This window comes from Lasioglossum baleicum, chromosome 16 (assembly GCF_051020765.1).
Source record: "Lasioglossum baleicum chromosome 16, iyLasBale1, whole genome shotgun sequence".
NCBI classification, from domain to species: Eukaryota; Metazoa; Arthropoda; class Insecta; order Hymenoptera; family Halictidae; genus Lasioglossum; species Lasioglossum baleicum.
Window position 1 is genome coordinate 2,722,986 of NC_134944.1, and position 21,540 is coordinate 2,744,525.

The 21,540-nt window shown below is 40.4% G+C and overlaps 4 protein-coding genes across 12 annotated transcripts in view; 3 read left to right on the forward strand and 1 right to left on the reverse strand.

The window, feature by feature from the left end:
* Positions 1–1,660, forward strand: part of Pgant2 (polypeptide N-acetylgalactosaminyltransferase 2) — a 219,775-nt gene extending 218,115 nt beyond the window's left edge. For all 3 annotated transcript variants that reach the window (XM_076441295.1, XM_076441293.1, XM_076441294.1), the window contains 2 exons: positions 282–492; positions 1,218–1,660. In XM_076441295.1, the coding sequence (XP_076297410.1) occupies positions 282–492; positions 1,218–1,487 (481 nt within the window). In that variant the 3' untranslated portion in view covers positions 1,488–1,660. The remainder of the gene's footprint in view (positions 1–281; positions 493–1,217) is intronic.
* Positions 1,661–5,083: 3,423 nt separating this feature from the next.
* Dbe (KRR1 small subunit processome component homolog dbe) lies at positions 5,084–6,382 on the reverse strand. Its single transcript, XM_076441296.1, has one exon. The coding sequence runs from the start codon at positions 6,205–6,207 to the stop codon at positions 5,185–5,187; it is 1,023 nt and encodes a 340-aa protein (XP_076297411.1). The 5' UTR covers positions 6,208–6,382; the 3' UTR covers positions 5,084–5,184.
* A 108-nt stretch (positions 6,383–6,490) lies between these two features.
* Noc2 (Nucleolar complex protein 2) lies at positions 6,491–9,858 on the forward strand. Of its 2 annotated transcripts, XM_076441292.1 has the most exons (12): positions 6,491–6,648; positions 6,799–7,009; positions 7,082–7,278; positions 7,350–7,465; positions 7,543–7,652; positions 7,736–7,893; positions 7,976–8,200; positions 8,277–8,465; positions 8,529–8,648; positions 8,725–8,856; positions 8,934–9,149; positions 9,225–9,858. In XM_076441292.1, the coding sequence occupies exons 2-12, from the start codon at positions 6,841–6,843 to the stop codon at positions 9,765–9,767; spliced, it is 2,175 nt and encodes a 724-aa protein (XP_076297407.1). In that variant the 5' UTR covers positions 6,491–6,648; positions 6,799–6,840; the 3' UTR covers positions 9,768–9,858. The 2 variants fall into 2 exon arrangements, with proteins under 2 accessions (XP_076297407.1, XP_076297406.1); XM_076441291.1 differs by having other exon boundaries at positions 6,799–7,278.
* A 743-nt stretch (positions 9,859–10,601) lies between these two features.
* On the forward strand, positions 10,602–20,433 carry LOC143217252 (uncharacterized). 6 transcript variants are annotated; one of them, XM_076441289.1, is made up of 12 exons: positions 10,689–10,735; positions 12,609–12,705; positions 12,924–13,179; positions 13,763–13,847; positions 13,926–14,105; positions 14,198–14,238; positions 14,768–14,927; positions 15,502–15,620; positions 16,031–16,166; positions 17,092–17,719; positions 18,392–18,849; positions 19,882–20,433. In XM_076441289.1, exons 3-12 carry the CDS (start codon positions 13,177–13,179, stop codon positions 20,043–20,045), a joined length of 1,974 nt encoding a protein of 657 aa, XP_076297404.1. In that variant the 5' UTR covers positions 10,689–10,735; positions 12,609–12,705; positions 12,924–13,176; the 3' UTR covers positions 20,046–20,433. The 6 variants fall into 6 exon arrangements, with proteins under 6 accessions (XP_076297405.1, XP_076297404.1, XP_076297403.1 ...); XM_076441288.1 differs by lacking the exon at positions 10,689–10,735 and adding an exon at positions 10,804–11,328; XM_076441285.1 differs by lacking the exons at positions 10,689–10,735; positions 12,609–12,705 and adding an exon at positions 10,804–11,328 and having other exon boundaries at positions 12,909–13,179.
* The last annotated feature ends 1,107 nt before the right edge of the window (positions 20,434–21,540 follow it).

Sequence of the window (21,540 nt, forward strand, 5' to 3'; positions counted from 1 at the left end):
ACGAACGAAGGAAGAAACGAACGAAAGAACAAACTGCCGTCGGTACCCCTTCGCACGGTTTCGAGCGCGAGGGGGTTGGGAGCAAAGAATTTCCCGTGGGCTCGATCGTTTATCACGAACTAATTTCTGGACCGTCTTATTTCGCGAGGTTGGCGCCTCGATTTACGGCGCGGGAAAACCGGGACGAAATACCCGATAGTCGATTTCATTAAAACGCGCGTCAGCGCACGTGACCGGTATTAATAAAAGGGTGCCGCGCGGCGGCCTGTTCGCCGTTTTAGTATTCAGGACAGGATGGAGCTGAAGCGGAAATTGCGCTGCAAGCCCTTCAGCTGGTATCTGAAAAACGTGTACCCCGAATTAGTTATACCGACCAGCGAGGGGGGTCCTGGTGGATCACTGAAACAGGGACCCGCGTGCCTGGATAGCATGGGACATCTAATAGACGGGAACGTGGGACTTTATCCGTGTCACGACACGGGCGGTAACCAAGTAAGTACTGCTGGTTCATTATTCAACCGACGCGACGCGACGTGTTCCGCTCAAAGCAAACGCGACCGCGGACCCAGTTGTTTTATTGAAGAATAGCTCCTCGGTTACGATCCGAACGCGATCCTATAAAACCGTGTACACGATACACCGAGTTTCAATTGCGGCCGAAGAATTCACCCTGGAGAGGGCCAACAGCTGATCGACCACTGTGAAAATAAAACTTTTTCTTTCAATTTTTTTCGACTGGTATTTTAGCCACTCGTCATTATGACCAGAGTTAGCCACAGTTCGAAACTAGGCAGCACCCGGAAACTATACAACTCGCGTTGTTTTATCTAACCAACGAATATATCGCTCTAAGGCCAGGTGCGCCCACTGGCAGCTTCATTCGAGCGAACTGTTTTATCGCCGGAATGAAACACGCTGTTAGAAATGGAATCCTTGCGCTAACTGTTTAATTGCGGCAACTTGGAAATTATAGCCTCTTTTATCTCTACGGCGCGACAGAAGCGTCGCGGTAATAAAACATACACGGTCGACCCGCGTTGCTGATCGTTAGTTGACGTTTTTTGTCCGCCGAGCTCGAGCCTCGATCTTTTATACATATTTTGAACGGGCTCTTTTCACGTAGAAGTCTGCACCCGTTTATCCACTTCGTTCATTCAGATTTTACCTTATTATTCTAGTACTTTTACATTCTAACTAAACGACCTACACGTTTCCAGGAATGGGGCCTAACGAAAGACGGCCTGATCAAGCACCACGACCTCTGCCTAACGCTGCCGGTGTACGCAAAGGGCACGACGCTGCTGATGCAAATCTGCGACGGCAGCGAAAACCAGAAATGGAGGCACTTGGAAGGCGGTCTAATCCGCCATTCGAGGATCCCGGTGTGCATGGACTCGAGATTCCACGCGCAGAGGGGCATCACCGCCGAAAAATGCGACTCGAACGCCGAAACGCAGAGGTGGCACCTCTACAACCATAATCACTAGCTTCTGAGGTCGCCCGCCGGCTCGTGAAGGCCAAAGTGTCGCCTACACCATCGGCAAAGACAACGGGTCCGTTATCTGATCGGCAGGAGCAAGGTCGACCTGATCCGAGCGACCGACCTGATTGATCCTAAGTCCGATCTGCTCGAACGCACCGCTCGATGAACCGATTTCACGTCGGCTTCAACGGACCCATCCGAAATGGGCACAGTGTCAAAAACAGTGGCAGAGGACATCGTGAAGACTGTCTTCGCGAGTTTGCCGATCGGGCTTCACTGATCACGAAGAACCTGGAATTGAGTTCCGGGGTTTCTGAGATTACTTTCTTTTTAGGTGTAGTAGGATCTGGAGAAGTAGCGGACTTTTGTCCCGCGCCGAAGAGCTGGTGATTCGTTGATCGGTTTGTCGAATGATGAAGTGAATGATCAACACACACGTTGGTTGGCTAAACGCGTTGATTCTGTTCGAGGAACATTCCCGGTGGAGTTCTGCGACAGGGAGTTCCAACTTATTCCCCGACTACTACGTACAGTTAGTGAGTGAGAGAACTACGGTTACAATGTATGCGTGTTCTACTATACATATGCATAACGATGAAGTCTAAGAGTGGGGGAAGGTGTCGCGTATGACTCGCGAGCTTCAAGTTGGAACTCTCTACTCTACGAGATGCATTTACATTGATTACCACGATCTCAGACAATTTGATTGGTCAGTCGCGCAGTTGGACCGTTCAGAATCACGAAGAATTGGGGAACCTGAGGAAAATACTCTGATATCCGTTAGTTAAGGGAACGTAATCGCTGATCCTGAGATCTTTTTGATCTCAGGCGCATAATCTTAAGGCCACTCCACGAGCAGCTAAAGCCTTGTTAGCGATTTCGGTGATCGAAAGACGGGGCCCGCTTCTTATTCGATTCCCCTATTTGTCATGGCCTCGGTGTCCCGAGAGCTGCCGAGGAGAGCTAATCCGAATATCGTATAGCGAATCTTGTTTTTAGCTGGCTTGATTGTTGAGAAAAACGTATACGCGGCCGCGACGCGCCGCTCGAGAAACAATATTCTCCTCTCCAAGAAAAGAAAATCTGGCGGACGAATCGCGGCGTGAATCGGACGCTTTTCATAATCGAGAACGATTCACACAAAGAGATTTATTTTTGTATAACAAATTGTACACTTACTTGGTTGTGCGAATAGTTGGGGACTTCGGTGTGTACCTGCTTAAACGGCTCGGCGCGATCCAAAATCATCAGAATTTTTCTTTCTATAGTTTATTCATTTTATCGAGCCCTCGATGGTCTGAAGTATTTTTCTGTGGTTCCTGAAAATATTCACAGTTTTATTGGTTTGCCGTAGCAAGAACGAATCAAAAAATGTCTATTCCACAAAGTGCAGTTTTAAAAAGTAATTCAATAACTTTGAAATTGAATCGATCACAAGACTGTTCTATGTATATTGAAACATTTGACTGACATTCTGGAATTTCGAAGTACTGGCTTTGATATTTGTAAAACTTGGTTACCGTGTAACTTGAAAGATGATGCTCATCTTTATTTGTCAAACACCAATGAACAGTACTTTGCTAAATCATCGTGTAGTTGATAGAGAAGACCTTATTCTGAATTTTATGAAAGAATTTTTGAGCATTCTGAATTTAGGAAGCCTAATAGAGTGTTCAAAGTATTAACAATTGAGGGTTGATTAAGTTTAATTGATTCGAGAGTGTTGGATCGCGTCGAGATCGTCGAAAGCGGGAAAAGGTGCGACTAACGCAGCAATACGTAAGCAGAAAACGATCTTTTGTACACTTACACTTTCCTGACGACAATGATCCGATGCTGTGTCATTTCGCATTAAAACTATATACATATATACATACTATTACGGGAGTTATGCTATCGAATATTGTAAGCTTTTGTATGATAACACAAGTGCGCTCTAATCGCCTCGACATTCGCAGCACTATGACAAGGAATTGTTTGGAGAGGATCGGTTTTGTCCTATCGGATCGACATCCTCCTTCTTAGAGAGGTCCCTAGAGTATTTTTTTATAATATTTTCTAGAAGGAAGAAAAACTATATTTCAATCCCTCGAGTCACAGCATCTCTTGCGATTATCGTTCGGTTTTTATTCGATTAATAATTTTCATCTTTCATTTTAAACCTCGTACTGTGTTTGTAATACTTCTACAGTTCTTTGTACTATAGTGAGCAATCGCTCCAGGATCAATCCACGAAATCATATTTTCTTATGACTAGACTGCAGATCTTTATGCAAAAAATGCCAGAATTATTTGTTTTGGATCTACAAAAGCTGTTTTTATTAAAAAAAGAATTTCATTTCATCTCACTTTCTAAAAATTTGTCTATAAAAATTGGAGATTGCGTAAAGATCCGCAGTCTACTGATGACAAGTTTAATTTGCGTTTCACCTAATCTCCTGATAGTATCAAAAATTAGAGGAAGGACATCGGAAATAAGCGTGAATTGCGAATCGAAGCGCTGTACATACGTCTATCCGATTAATTGTCCCAAGGCATCTCCGATTAGAATATCTCCTTGAATCGATTTGAACCAGTTCGCTGTTCACCGCTTCGCGAATAACGTAACGATTGTACATAATGTGTCTACGATATTTCTAAGTCTAAGCTAACGAAACGTACTTCCATGAATCTGTAAGCTGTAAAATAAACGGGCGTTAATAATTAAGGTAACAGAATATAAAATAAGACACGCGACGAGGCTCGGATTAGTGCAACGAACGCTAAACCGAGGAATTGCTAAACCTGATGAAAAACATTCTACTTCGTTGAAAAATTGCCAGCAAAAATATAATTGTCGCTAATCAGGGGTGGTGGTTGCAATAATCCGAGCCCCGTCGCACGCTGTACATTGAGACGAGTATTTGTCCTGCCTCTGTTTAATCTGCGCGTTGAACTCTCGATTGATTCTATGCCCAGTTAATATTAATTGCTCCTCGAGCTGGTAATTATATAGATCGATTGAAAAATGGTGTCCTAACATTTGCGAAACCAATTATGTGCGTTTTGCGAATAAAACATTCATTATTATAGCTTCTGTTGGGCCACTGTTTTTGAATCATTTGTATCTGTTACGTTACGCGATCGTGCGTTTCGGGGCAAAGTGATTTTTAATATTGAACGTTGTCTGTTTCACAATCCCTACTTTCAGTCTAGCCGGAAATTGTTTTACAAATGTTATATCGTGCGTTGAAGACTTCGTATACTCGGTCGTCAGTTTTACCGAGCTGGATTAATAATGAAATGATCAAGTAATTCTTCACAACTTTGATCGAACGAGATAAAACAATTAAAAGCACAATTTTTACGAGGGAAATGATTCCAAGAAATCAGTGAACACGGCGATCGAGTGCGAGCCTTCGATTCGCATCAAATTTCTACTGGTCTGTACTTTCCAACTGTATAATACTAAATCCAAACGAAGTACGTATATACATATGTACGATTCGTATATACCTATGTACATGTATATACATCTACGTTAAGAGTGCGATATTATAGTACTTATAGGAACAAGGTTTTCTAATAAAACGATGGAATCATTCCAGAAGAAAGTCTATAAACTCTTAATCAACGAATATCCTACTTTATTAAATGCTTCCTGTACAAAGAAATTAGTCAAGAAAATTCTGAAAATGTGTTTTTCAACATCAATCCCATTATCAAGCTGGTGCACTCCGTTTCTTCAGTCCCTTTTTCACTTTCTTCTTAAATTCTTCTAAGTTTATATCATTCTTCTGTCTCTCAGGTTCGGTAGGTTTCTCTTCGGGTGGTACAAATGCTTGCGCCCTGCGTTCCTGCCTCTTCTTCTCAGCCTCCTCGTGCTTTGCATCTATTTCTCTCTTTCTCTTCGCTCGCCTCTGCTCCTCCTTCAAGAAGTATTCTCCAGACGCTATCATCTTGTCTTTCTTGCTCTCCTGTTGCGGAGGAGGGAAGGGTGTATATGGTTTCTTCTCCTTCTTCTTCTTCGGCTGCTTGCGCTTGCTGATGTTCTTGCTGCTGAACTTGGGTAGGAACCTCTCCCAGTTCTCGTTTCTCAGTTTTGGATCCTTGGCCAGCTCTCTCTTGATCATCAGCGCTTTTATGTTATAAATCGGGTGAATATTCTTCATAGTGTCTTCCACTATCCTTCTGACTTGCCGGAGGCCTTTGTAGGGACCCAGAGCAGCCACTGTCTGTCCTTGCACCAGCACGTAGCAATTAGTCAGCAATTCTATGGACTTCAGAGTGCATCCGTTAGGGCCAATTAATCTCTGACGTCTCTTTACAAATTTCTCTCTGTTTCTAACTAAGGAAGATATCTTGATAACATCAGAGCCAATGTCGTCCTGTAAAACCTTCACAGCTTGTTCGAAAGGTACAGACCTGGACATGAGCTTCAGCATATCGCGTGCCTTGACGATGATGTACGGATCCCATGTTTTCCTCGTAGTCTTCACTGTCATGCTACCTTCGATCAAATCCAACTCTGCTTTCACCGCATGCTCGTCCAAAGCTTTCTGCACTAAGGGCCAGTGCTCTTTCAAGTATGGTTCCCTGTATTTTGGGAACAACGTAGCGAACGAACTTTCTTCTAGAAGACGATGAGGATTGTCAGTGGATTTGAACGCTGGGATTTTCAACGACCACGCATTGTCCACTGGCTCCGTTGTTTTTGGAACTTCTTCTTTCTCGGAGTCGCTCATTTTTAATATGTTTATTTGTCACGCCTCGATCATTTCACTTTGGCTTTGCAATTAATGACAGCACCGCGTGTAGCAAGTGCTTGAGAGGTTATGTTTACACCACAATTGCGGCTATAGTAAATATATATAGATTGAGGTATCGAGCAGATGATTCTTGAATTCGGAATTCAGGAATTCGGCAAGAATCATCTGCTTCGAAAAACGTTCGTTCAGCGCCAAGTAGTGGCGGAACTCTCAAACTGGTAGACGAAATTACCGACAGATGTAGGTTCTGAGCTAAGCTGAAAATTAGACTAGGGAGTGAGCAGTCTGCCTCTTCATTCATGTCTATGGTGGTCTATGGTGAATGTTTACGTCAGGTTATGCACGTGGAGTGTTGGGAAAGTTACACATGTTATTTATAATATAATTCACGTTTGTACGAATTGTGCGTTTTGAAAGGTAAGAACTCCGTTTTTTAACAATCGTACGTATTACCAGGTCGTTAAGTATGAAACTTAACAAATAAAATACAAATTTCAAACACATTTGTCCTGATATTTTTGTCAATATGATGATAATGTAAGGAAATAATAACTTGAATTCTTGTAGGTTACTTGTAATATTCAACTGTTCAATTGTCAACCAAATAAAATGAAAATAAAAAGCACAAAAAGCGTGACGAAGAAGTCGAAGAAGCCTGCTACGAAGAAAAAGAAACATTTAAGTAATATAACAACAAACGAGTTTTTTGATCAAGATTTCGAAGATGACATAAACGATGACAGTAACAATGACAACAACAGTGTTAATAATGACGGAGGTAAACATATAAAATTAATTACACGTATACAAACTCAAAATACAATGGTACTGAAAAAATTGCTTTTCGTAGGAAGCAGCGATGATGATGTAGATCCAGCGGAACATAAAAAATCATTAATGAAATTGAAACAAACGGATCCGGAATTTTATACATATTTACAGCAAAACGATAAGAATCTTTTAGAATTTAATGTATCGGACGACGATAATGATTTAAGCGACAATGAAGAAACAGATAAAATACATACACCTAATACTGACCTAGAGGTATAACGATGAATCGTAGAAAAAAGAATTTATATACGAATAATATAAATAATACTTGGATTGCATTTTAGGTTGCCAGTGATGAAAGTGATTACGAAGGAGACGAAAACAGCAACGCAACAACAGATGGAAGAAAAATTACGTTACAGTTGTTAAAAAGATGGCAGGAAGAAATTCAGAAAGACAAGTACTGTTCTATTTTCTTTATGATAAAATCAGTAGGATATATATATTTTTGGATATTTATATTAATTAATTTTACAGATCATTGAAGACTATCAAGTGTGCAGTAGAAGCTTTCCATGCTGCATTGGAGACTGTATCGGAATCACCAGATCCAGATCAGCTGCAATACAAAGTAGAAGGAGGAGTTGGTTGGTTCAGCAAATTAATTTTACAGATTTACTGAACCCTACAGCCAACAGATTCTGATTAATATGATTTATAATCGTTTTAGTGTTTAACGGAGTGGTCCAATTGTGTATATTATATTTGCCAGACGCGTTTAGACGATTTTTGAAGCTGGGAACAGAAACACAGTTCCAAGCTCACAAGGCTAAAAGATTCGTAAAGTTAAAGGGTATTTTGAAATCCTATTTAACAGATTTAATTAAGGTATACACTGAAATTAATCTTTATAACATCTCGAGCAGAAGTAATTTCAATTTTAATCACTTGAGAATTTATTCTTTCACAGATTTTACAGAGTGTGACGTCGTCAAATATCCTCACAGTGCTTCTAAAACATTTACATCAAATGTTACCTTATACACAGTCGTTTTCCTCGTTGACTAAACCATTGTTAAAAATTTTACTCAATATTTGGTCGAGTAGTGAGGAAACTGTTCGTGTTGTCGCCTTTTTGAGTATATTGCGAATAGCGACTACTAATAAAGAGTCAGTGTTGGATATGTTGTTCAAGGTAGCATTGCAATGTTTCGATTTTAGTAAACGTTGCCAGTATGATAATTAATATAATGAATTTTTGATTCTCGTAGGCGATGTACGTGAAGTACGTCGAGAACTCAAAGTTCGTATCATTTACGACATTATCCGGAATCAATTTTATGAGGCATTCCTTGACTGAAATATATTTGCTCGACACTAATCTAGCTTACACTCATGCTTTCCTGTATATCAGGCAAATGGCTATTCACTTGCGAAATGCTATGACGTTAAAGAAGAAGGTAAATGTAAAATTCTATAGTAATCTCTCACAATAATTATTTATTGTCTCAATGTCGTTCCAGGATAATTTCCAAGCTGTGTACAACTGGCAATACATAAATTCGCTACGGTTCTGGTCGGATTTAATTAAGTCGTCGAGGAGCGATTCAATGTTACGTTCTCTTTTATACCCTCTCGTACAAGTACGTATTAATAATTTTATTAAACCAGGAAAATCATACGTTCGACTCGGAATAAAATTTTATGGTTCGTTTACAGATTATTATAGGCACCATCAAAGTAATACCAACTCCACAGTATTACCCTCTCAGATTCCATTGTTTGCAAATGTTGACTGACATCTCCAAGGAAACTGGAACGTTCATACCTTTGTTACCTTTCTTATTGGAGGTAAACTAAAATTCTTCAGAACAATTAATTTTAATTTTTATCAGATTTTATACATAATATATCGTTTTCCTCGATAGATATTGAATTCTTACGACTTCAGTAAGAAGCATAAGGCCGTCAGCATGAAGCCCGTGCCATTTATTTGTATATTGAGGTTGTCGAAGTCGCAGTTACAAGAGAATGGTTTCAAAGACAATGTTATCGACAGTATATACAAACTAATTTTGGAGAACGCAGCGAAGGATAGTCACACGGTATACTTTCCGGATTTGTATGTACCATGCATAATTCAGGTACGTAAAATTTACCTAACGCTTTTTAAATAGTTTACAATATAATTGAGTACACTGTATTGTTTTTCTTTTCAGTTAAAAGCGTTCTTGAAGAAATGTCACATCGCAAACTACTGCAGAAAAATGAAACAACTGCTGGACAAGATCGAAGAGAACAGAAAGTTCATCGAAAAAGAGCGCAACAAAACGGTAATCGACTTGAGGAACATGCAAGATGTGAAGAACTGGGAGAATAAGATAAAAACCCAAGAAACATCGATATCCAAATTCTACGAGTCGTGGATCAAGATCTACCAGTCTCAGAAGTTGAAGATGCTTACGAAGAACGAGGACATAGCTGAATATAATTTACCAACGTTAAAGAAACTGAAGAGACCAAAGTCGAGTGAAGGGATCGTAGAAGAAAGCGACGAGGGAAGCTCCGATGAAAGCGAGTTTGAGTTGCGTATCAAATCGAACGATGGGAAAACAGAGGAAGAATCCGAGAAACCCAAGAAACCTGCTAAAACGAAGAAGAAAGCTAAGAAAGCGAAGTCCAGCATACCTGAGGAAGTTGACGATTTACCAAGGGAAATGACGGACATTGTCGAAGACATAACTACCGCCGATTGGGATTAAACATAATTGAACAACAAGTTAATGTAAATTCTGAGAGACCTTTTGTATATCGACTGCGGTTAGAAGAATAAAGATAAGATCTTAATTGTAATGTTTTGGGCCTTGGGCGATTTAATTCTATTAATTCATCTTTCATCTCTTTATTTATAGATTCATTTGTAAAATGAATTAGAGGGCTACGTAGAACTCGGTGATGACCCAAGCGATACTAATCTTGATCCTCTCCTGACGACTGCGTTCTATTTTTTGAGTTAAAAGAATAATTAAGGGGGTAGACTCCCATTTATCGATAATGCCAAGATGGGAGTTTTCAGTAGTGAAAAGTCCTAGATAAAAGATCTAGGCCGTAGTCGCCCCAAATTCCGTTTACGTTTACGAGGTGTAATTTGCTTCCGAATAATGCAGATTGCGCCTCGCAAACGTAAAAATAGGAAATTTGGGGGCGACTACCGCCTAGAAAAGCCTAGGAGGTGTGCCGCACCCTTGGAATCCTGGAGGCGAAACTACCCCTTAATTTTGATAATAAAGAACATCGGGAGCGAGGGGGTGCATTGGATACCAATTCTATATTAAAGTTTGTCTGTTCAGACAATTTGCTGGCATCCAGCTTTCTCTGAGCAACAATTGCAAGGCGCAAGGACATTGAACGCGCGTGATGACTTCTGTCGAGTGAGCCAGGGGCCACCGATTCCTAAGGTGTCGCTTTCTGGTGGTCTATTTTTACCAAAGACGACTGAAGGCAGTCGGGAAGTTGGTATAGCGACGGTTGGCCGCTATTATAAAGCACTCTGTGCTGGCCGTGCGGTAAATCATCTCTGCTGTGTGAACGTTTTCAACAATCCTAGACGTTTATTCTTTTTCATCGAAACAACCGGTGACCGGTTCGCCGATTTGGTTGGTGGCAGCGCCGGGGGCAGAGAGCTTGGATCGATTGGGGCTGGTTGGATCAAAAAGGAGGATTCAGTTACGTATGTAGCCGAAAATCCACGAGAAACGACTGTTTGATACGATGTAGCAGGTGCTTGGGTATTTTTCAAGTTGTTGTGGACCCTGGAAGAAGCGATTTTTGACCGCCAATCGAGAGAAAAAAGAGAGAGAGAGAGAGTTCCCTTTGTCTTCTGGTTGTTCGTTGTCGGCCGAAATCTTTGACCCCGGTTATGAATGAACCACTGCCAGGCTGGTAGCCGACTGGTAGCCACTTTGTGCGCTGCCGACGGAGTTAGCGTGGCCGTGTGTGCCTGGCCGACGACCACCTCTGTACATACCTAATCGACTATGTTCGCGCGTGCCAGGGAAACATATTGTAAGACGCGAATTTTGTCTCATGGCGAGGGAGCCTTAGTCGTGAGGATTCGCACTCCTCCCGTACGGAGCACTTCGTTCCGAGTATAGTTACGGCCGCGGGTTACGTAAATTCGTAAAAAAAGAACGGGAGAACGAGTTTCGATCGGCAAAGTCACGATTCGATTGCGCGAAATAATTAAGAAATATAAAAAGAAAGATAGAAAGAGGAGAAGAGCTGTGCGTAGAACGTCGAAATGAGGAAAGCAACGTTCGATAAGTAAACCTTCACTTTTTCCTCAAGTTTATTATTCTTCTTTGCTGTTGCGAGGGATCAGACACGGGGGATAGTTTGTTTATTGTTGTTCTTCTTTTGTTTTTTTCTTATTTATTCGCTGTTGAACGGGTTGGCAGGGATTTTAGGCGGTTTTTGGTTTGCTGCGCTACTTCTTCTCTCGCTGCGGTAACTCGAATTAAACCCTGCTTGAGCTGTAACGACTAAAACGGACAGTGATGCGATTTGTTTGCAGACCCGGAGTAGCATAGGATGATTTTAAAATAGCAAAGTTTGCCGATAGGCTCTCGTACACCCTAATAAAGTGGACATGTTGCCGTTCGATTCGAGAGCCGAACGTTCGTTTCATTCTCGAGAACCTCGATTCAATCAAATTCGTTGCTTCATTGATTTTTCATGCTGAAGAATAATCTAAAATGACCGATTGAAAACGTTTAAAATCAATTTCGAGAGGAACCTCCTGCATAAATAAACTTCTCTTCAATAAAATAACCACTTGAAGGCGAAATAAATATTCGATAGCGTCGTCGACACCTCTGTTTATGCTTGGAAGTGATTAAAAGTTAATACCGATCGATTTTTAAAGCGACGAGGTTGATTTTCAGGATATTTTAAGAGAAGACGACTTGTTTACAAGGAAAGTGATAACTTGCGTGGAACTCCGCAGTTCATCTAATTATAAAATCGGAAAAACGTCTGGCGCGCGAATGTTTATCAAAGTGTTTGATTGAAGTGTGGGAAAGAGAGTTTTTTTAAAAATAGTATCGTCGGCAAGCTAAGCGATTATTTAGTGTCAAGAAATCGCGGACAGGTCTAATAATTTGATCCCTGGTAAATAGAGCGCTGGTAATCCACCCCGAACGAAAATGTTCGAAGTGTTACTGCGTATTACGTTACATCAGATAAATTTAGCATTTCTTTTGCATAGAAGCTCATTGTAACGCTGCCAATACCGCAACGCGGAATTAATTGGTAGTTTGGAAGGGAACCAATTCCCTTCGATCCGCACTGATTTGCCCCTGTGTCTAGTATCGATCAAACTATTTTTTTACTCTCTCCAGTTTCTTCGCCTCGGTCTTCGTTGTCGTGGAGCAACGCTTCGCAAAATTAGGCATGATTCCTCACTGTACGATGTATGGTTTATCTACTTTTAGTTGCTGGTATTGTTAATATTAATTATGCTGGTCGATGGAACATTTTGCATTTCATTTCGTCCTTTTAATTCAGCACATTTGCTCTTCTTCTCTTTTTTTTGCAAGCTACAGATGGAGTCGCAGTACGAATGCACTGTTTTCGATTGAATAACAAATTTAATTCTGAGAGAGTATGACACGCTGCATAACGCCACCTCCACTAACAAGAGTAATTATTATTTTCTTTATAATTGATTCTATAAATGATTCTTTCGCGACTGTGGATTTTATGCATTCGCTATATCTGCATGAACTCCACAGTTCGTTTAATTCTAAATTAATTCGCTAAACAAGCCGCTACTTTGTTGAGAGACTGACGAAAGTAATTTTCGAGATTGATAAAGAAAAAGGAACGCCGACTAACGTGAGCAGTTTTCGTTCCAACAGACCAAACGCGCAGAGGAGCGTTTTGAGCACGGCATACAATTCGTACGGTATCGCGTCGAGAAATTCGAAGGATGCTGAGTATCGGTACAGCAGCGTGAATTACAGCAACGCGCAGGAGAAGAGTTATCTGCAACGAAGTATTTCCGCGGATAATGTTGTAATACGTTCCCGCGGTTTCAAACCCTCCGACAGACACGACCCCGTCAAGAGGAATTTCCTTGAGCATCTCACTTCGAAAATACTGCACTTCGACATGGTGAGTTTCCTCGAAAATGACCACTTCCGAACAGGAAAAACCGGTTTGCTCTACATTTTAAAACGCCGCGACACTGCCGGACCAGTTCGAACAACTTGTTCCGTCGCAGTTATAGAAAAATTGTGGAAATCAATGCTTCAGACAATTCCGAAGGAGAGAACATTTGGAAAACATTTCCTTTTGTGAGATGCACGTCGCTCGAAATACTCGGTTCAATTGTATTATTGTTTGATATTCCTCGAGTTCGCGAATAGACTGCGAAATTCGATAGAATTTGGTTTGATTTTGATTAATTTTCTATCTACAACGACCATTGCCACTGACAAGATGATTGTCAAAAATTAAAAATTACAGAAACATCCGCAGTCTATTCGTAAATGCTACATTTGGATGACAGAACTTTTTATTCGGACAAGAGAAGTCATTTTGATAGTGATGCATGGGGTTTCGTTTGGGATTTTGCACATAGAAAGCAACAAGAACTTGTATAGACAAATTAGAATAAGTTGAAAATTGATTCTCGAGAGAGAGTGGTAAATCGACAGTGAGCGAGTTCAACGTCAATTGTTATTATAATTTGTAGGAGAGCAACAGCAGCACTCCGGTAAATTTGCAGAAACTGCTGACCCCCGCCTCAGACACCGAGGGAATGATGCAATCGAAAAACAGTAAGCCTAAAAATTAGGAATATTGTTGCAGTCGTTGATTGCAGCATTAATATAAGAAAGACATTTGAACAATCACAGGGAAGATGTTCGCGTCTTCGTACTTTTACGCCCCGACGCATCCAACCGTGGAAGACCAGGTGGAACTTGCGCGAAGAATTTCGCATTCGTTGAGCGACGTGAAGAACATGAAGAGCAAGGGTCAATCTATGTACGTGAACAGAAAGAAACGATCCGTGAAGTGGATTCACGACGGCAATGGTACGTGCTAAATAAATCGTTCGTTTTTGTGTAAGAAAAAGTTTACGAATCTGAAATACTTTAAAGTAATTACGTGAACTAATTAATTGTAGGCATCGAGGACATGGAGGAACCTTCCACCCCCTCCCACAGGGTAAGTTAATTGTTAAATATTTTACATACTTCATTTGCTCGATATCGTTTCAGTTAAAGTTTTATCGATAAAACGTTCGGTACGTTCTTGCAAGATCCATTGAAGTAAAGAAGTTCTGGGGTTTTTTTTAACGAATATTTATAGCTACGTAGAATGCGATCTTTTTTTATACGACAGCCAACACTCATTCAGAAATGTCAAGCACTCGAGGGTTGCACATGCGCGAGCCTAGTACACCGATCTCTAATCGAGATGATTGCTCTCTGCTAGAGATCAAATTATTTTTATATATTTTCTTCTCGCGTTCATTCCCTTTTCAGATTCTGTTCCCTTATAGAAATTACAAGATTGATTTTACATATTTAGACTTTCCGCGGCTCCTATTGTAATAAATTCTCTGTTAAAGATATTTGTGCAATCATTTCTTAAGAAATCATTTTTATTATCTCAATAATTGTAAAATTGTAGGTTCAGTGTTAATCGAACCCTTTCGATTAGTAGCTTTATGGTATTCTTCATGTGTGTACAGGAGAAAATTCCACTAAAATGCATGATGAACCCACATGGGAAAGTGTTGGACATACATGGGATCCAAGCTTTAGGCGAAGAAGTGAACATGGAACCGATGCCGAAGAATCCAGAGAAGCTCTTCAACATTGTTCGTGACCTGAACACTCAAAAAGGCCGCGGTAAGAACCATCCCAAGATTTATTGCGAAGTCAGCATTGACTGGGAATTCTATTTGTTCCGATTAATTCGACGATTCAATATTTGAGTATTGTTCTTATCGAGGAATAATGGTCGAAGAAGATATAAAATCGATCTGCTTGTTGATTGCTAAAATGTACTTGTCGACGGTCTGCCAATAGAAAATCAAAAACACGAGTGTCCCACTGGGTGGGGATGAATACGTAATACTTTGCCAGGTAGTAATAATCTAAATTTTATCACTTTTAATCCTGTAATTCCGGTTTCCATCGTTCAAAGCTTTTCGGCATACAAAATCGCTCGCTTGTCGATAACCATTATCAATTTTTATAATATCGTGCGAGACACGTGTCGAACAAATTCAGAGAGGATATTATAGAAGCATGACAATATATTATAATAGACAAATTCGCGATCGCAAAAATATTCAAACAATTATGTCAATAGTAATGTTGGCTCCGATCCTCCGTGTTGATTTGTAGTTTCAATTTCGTCGTGCGCTATGCTTGAAATAGTAGAGCTACGAATATCCTTAAACATGCGAATCATTTATAGGTGCCGAGATATTTGCGAAACGCAGGAAAAGGTCTGAGAAATGGGTTGTAGACACAGATCAACAGCAAACGCCTAGCATGCAGGGAATGCCAAAAACACCAGTTTATCCAAGGAAACAGGTAATACTTCTATGTCAAAGAATTGGTGCACCCTGCTAGTGTTACTAATTTATTGTACTATCATTCAAGTGAATTCTATTCTCTTAAACAATCCAGGAAGACATTTTTCCTTGTCCATCTAACCCTTTGGACTCGAAGCAATTTTAATTCGAAGATCAAGACATTTCTTTCGACCCAGATAATTTTTATTCTATGTAAAAGAGCTCAACGGTTGAGCGTTTTACAATTTATAGGATACAGACGAATTGAATGATGTTAAAACTGTTTTGAATAATGCTATGGTAATTTTTACTGGCGCCTCACAGTCATCGTTCGAGTGCAAAGGGTTCTATAGTTCATATTTTTTCGGAGAGGATTAAAAGAGTCTTCTTTCTATCGCGTGTATTAAGAACTTGATTTCGTTCGTTTAGGAGATGAACGGCAACTCAAAGTACTCTTCGGCATCGCCGTTTTCGCCTCTGCAGCCGGAGCCACTCGACGAGAAGTCATTTTACAACCCCTTCACCGTGGACCTGTCCCTGACCGATACAAATCCGCCCACGACAGGTACAGAATCCTTTTGTCCCACAGTATTTTGTTGGCACGTCCAGCTGGCACTGTTTCATCGCTCACAAATACTGTCTCGCGTAATATCTCTGCTTATTTCTGCTTTCAAACATTTACACGCGACTGTCTGTCAACAACCAAGGACTCGAGTCACAGTTGTTTTCTTACCAAGCTTACTATTGTTTTTGCTGCTTCTCGATCGTTGCTTTCCAGCCGTGAGCGTAAGATTGTTGTACTGCCGCGAACGGATCAGATAAAATCGATCGATAGCAAATTGTTAGCACGATCTCGGGCCTAGATCTTTTTTCCTGTCGATGATCCGCAGCGAGTGCGTCGACCCAGCAAGCTTTCATTTGGCAAACGTAATCGATCTTATTCAATCGAGACCGCTCTGCCTCGTTCTTTTATATTCTATATCGAAAATAAACAACGACCCGGACCTCTTTGCCAATCTTTATAACGATTACAACAATGCATAGTTGAAATGAACTTCGGTTTCATCTTTCGACGAGAAAATTAGGCGAATTACTCGGATTCCGTTCTTTGAAATACACCGTTTCCGAATTTCGTATTTTCTCACGTTCATTTGCGTTATCTTAACGAGTGCATTGAACTTTTGTATTGTTCTTGATAAAATCGTGCAGCTTCGATTAAACAATTTAAAGCATTATCTGACGGTCATCTTTGATCGCAATGCGCTAATATCGCAGGAATTCCGAACAGTCTGCAGAAATATGAATGTTCAGCATTTCTCGCGGAGATTAGAGCACGCAGGCATCGCCTAACTGCACTCCGGAGGGTTCTTTATCAGTAGATTATACGGATGCCTGTGCATTCGTGGCGCGAGCTAACTATTAAACAGTTACGCAACACCTCTATTAAGACTTTGATCGAATTCACGAATGCATTCAATTGCACATTTCAGACAGGAATCATTACCGGTGCAACGGCAAAGATTGCAGCCACCAGACCGAGGTGAAAAAGATCTATTTGCGCGAAGTAGCTGTAGGCACCGATAACGATTTTCCGGCCGATAAGTATCGATCGTCGATGGTCGAAAAATCTCGTCGGACAACATTGGATCCGGATACTGAGCGATACAACAATCACCACGCGAGGAATAATAATTACGAGCCTGTCCCGGTGCCATTAACCACTAACAAACGCAATCACAGCCATAACAAGCAGCCCTCGATCGGCAGATCGGGCTACCCTAATAGACAGAGCTTCGCTACTAACAAAGAGAGCAAAAGCTACATGAAGGAGCAACGAATGACAGAGTGCATGCAGATCAACGGCAAAGAGAAGATGGTCAACAGCCAGAGAGAAACGGAGACCACCAGAATCGACAACGAAGGGAACGAGTACACGCCGGTCCCTGTTAAACAATTGATACAGGAGTTCGAGAAAACATGCAGACCCATTCTCCAGTACAAGCAGATCAGTCCCAAGGTCATCCCGATCGTGCAACATTGTCCTTTGGACAACGACTTGACGCGGTTCTTCGAGACACGCACCTCTGTCAAGTACAACGCTGAAGAGGATCACAGGAGGTAAGATGGAATTAGTGTTGAAAAATATTCGACTATTCCATAAAACAGTAAAAATTGATCGGAGCCGATCGATAGCCGAAAAACGATTGATAACAGAATTGTTCCACTGATTGGCTTATCATTGTTATTATTTTATTCCTTTCGTTATCTACGACACTACCTGCCACTTAAAAATTTGTATCGGATTGCTGTTATCTCGCATCGATAATTAATGGATAATCGACGTATGTAGATTCGCGAAAATCAAACTTAAAAATGTGTAATCCATGTAGAAACATAGAATTTCCAAGTAGAAACGGCGAGCAATGAGCAGACACGTCGAGTAGCTTGCGAATGCATACGAAAGATCTTTATTAATCTTTTATTTGATTGACGATAGAATCGTTTATTTGTGATACTGTTCTCGACTAAACGCTCCCTACGATCTTAGAGTATAATCTTTGGACGGAATTATCGCAGATAAGATTGCGGTGTCATTATTTCCGCTAAGAAAGTAGGCACGGTAGATATGTAAAGTTTCGACAATTTTGAACCTTATTTTTGCATGATGAAATATCTTCAAAACTAAATTGACATTCTTAGACACGTTCCATCACGTTGAATCCGTTCATACACGCAGTATGTCTACTATTTAAATTAAACAATTCGTCTCCCTTCCAACTATCATAACAGAGCCAGTGCTCAGCAAGCATACGAGGACAGCATGAAGCTGCAGGACCACCGTAACAACGGATACGTGTCCACGGACGACACCGAGTACACCAGCGACGAATCCGACTCCCAGAACGATTATGGCAGCGAGGAGATCATTTACCGCGAGAAATCCGAATCGTCGAGCGCTATGAACGGCGAACAAGATTACTCGTCCATGTACCACGAAGAATATTCCTCGAATCGACGCCGATCGGTCACGTCTCAAGAAGTCGAGAATTTTTGCAACAACGGCGAAACGAAATACGTCAACACCGAATCCGACGTGCCTGTCGAGGCGAAATCGTACTTGCTGTCGATGCTAGCCTCGCAGGAGGATATCCTGAAGACCATCAAACACCTGCGAAACACACCTGTCTTGGATAATTTGTTGCAAGTCTCGCCGGACTTTAAGTTGGACGAGATTTGCGAGGAAGATGGCAAGTTGCTTTGCATGCGCCATTTTTAGTCCAGTCAACGAAAAGTTGTAGAGGGAAATGGAAGGAACACAATTTTCAACTTTGGGTCTTTGTTTGGACTAGTTAGGAGGTAAACGTACTAAAGTTCCTACTCCTAGAAGGTGAGCAAGATGCAGGAGGTACGTAGAAGGTCCCCTTTTTCGGTTTTCCGCTTATATCTCGGAAACTGTGAGTCGTAGCGATAAGACCATTCTATACAAAATTAAAGCTGACAAAATATGCGATAGGATTGATTGGATTCAGTTTTTCGCTGTCTCGCATAGTTCCCGAGATGTCCGCGCTCAAAGTTCACTAATTGTGAAAAAGAAGAGCCTTATTTGACTAGCTAACTCTTCAGCACAATTAGTGAACGTTGAGCGCGGATATCTCGGAAACAATGCGTCTTAGCGGTAAGATCATTCTATACAAAATTAAAGCTGATAAAATGTGCCACAAAATTGATTCGATTCAGTTTTTCGCTATCTCGCATAGTTTCCAAGATATCCGCGCTCAAAGTTCACGAATTGTGCTGAAAAGTTAGCTAGTCAAATAAGGCTCTTCGTTTTCACAATTACTGAACTTTGAGCGCGGATATCTCGGAAACTGTGCGAGATAGCGAAAAACTGAATTGAATCGATCTTATGGCACATTTTGTCAGCTTTAAGTATACAATGGTCTTATCGCTAGGAGACATAGTATCCGAGATATAAGCGGAAAACTGAAAAAGGCACCCTGCTCACCTTCTAGGAGTAGGAACTTTTAGTATGTTTACCTCCTAACTAGTCCAAACAAAGTCCCAAAGTTAAAAATTGTGTTCCTTCCATTTCCCTCTACACCCCCCTTATGAGCATTCATTGACTGAACTATTTATCGTTTTACCGCTTTCCCTGCTTTCTCCCCACATACATCTCTTCATACAGGAATAATATTATTCTACATATTGATGCACGATTTAATTTGATCTTATTTATTTTGGTGGTAATTTCTAATGGTAATTGTGTTTTCCGTTTGCAGCTAAAAAGCTCTACGAAAACAATACGTACTCGGGACCGAAACTCGGCAGCGTCTGCACCCTGGCGAACTATAATACCGCACCCCGTGGTTGGGATCAGTCGCTGACATACTACCGACCAATCAAATTCGAGAAACCACAGGAAGTTGTATATTCCGACTTTTAGGTATAGCGTACTTAATTAAACGAACGCACTTGGTATGTTTCTGACAGTGTAAATACTTTGTTTCTCTTTCGATCATTTCGCCGATTGTTTTGGTTGTCTCCTTATTTTGTTAATTCGTTTCTTGCGGTGATTTATCGTCGAACGACAATAAAAGAAATCCTCGTGAAACCGTTCGAGTTCTATGTTGAACGCCATACGTACATACGTTACATGTTATTATGTATACATACTCGCATATGTTGAGGCTTCGTTTTGTTTGATTTACCTACCTCTCACACTCATTATCGAAATGTTGATTTTTATTTATGCCGCTGACAGTGTTACTGCATTTTACTTTATAAAGTATTAATATTATATATTATTATATGAATAAATGTTGTTTTCATAATCTCCGCCGCACTTATTCGTTCTCTGCGTTCGACCCGGCGCATTGGCCATTCATTTGTTAATCTTCAGCAAAGTTAATGCATTAATAGTAAAATTTCATTACACCCATAGTTAATCCTCATCCCTTCCTCATTTCGCGAGCTGAATTTGTCCCTCGGCAGTTGACACAGTGGTAATACTGATATAATCATCGATGAAACAACAAGCTACTATTTCTCTACGTTCTTCTATTCCAATGTTCTTCCCAAACTCTTTTTACTCGCGGCGCACTTTACAGCAAATGAAATACTATACACAGTAAGGAACATAACTGATTCCACACACTTTAAATCAGAATAACTTTTATATGAATGGACCAAACGACTTCAATTTCTCTGTAAGGCTAAAAGAATTATTTTAGTAAATGACGTCTAATACATAAGCTGAAAAAATGCATTTGGTCGGAATTGTGAAAAACAATACTAAAAATTGATTTTCACTACTTTTTTAGCTGGCCCAAGAACGAAAATTTAAAAAATGTGTTTTGTCCACTGGTATAAATTATATACGCTTTGAAAATTTCATTGAAATTGGTTAATTGGTTTACGAATTATAAACGATCAAAAATGGTAAAATTTGCCACTTTATGGTACACTACAAATTACCACTTTTGATCGTTTATAATTCGCAAACCAATTAACTAATTTCAATGAAATTTTCAGAGCGTATATGATTTATACCAGTTGACCAGACACATCTTTCGAATTTTCGTTATTGGCCCAGCTAAAAAAGTTGTGAAAATCCATTTTTACTATTGTTCTTCACAATTCAACAATTTTCACAATTCACAATTTTCAACATATCTTTTACACATCATTCACTAAACTAAATCTTCTAGCCTTACAGAGAAAATCCAAGTCGTTTAGTCCATTCATAAAAAAGTTGTTCTGATTTAAAGTGTGTGGAATCAGTTATGCTCCTTACTGTATAAGTAAGAAATATATGCATATATTTTCGTAGCTAATTATTTTACTGATTTATATCGAGAATATTCTTTCATATTTTACTCATTTTTTATATAATAATTTCGCGACGTGTTTCGCATTAAAAAGACAATAGTCGGGGAGCT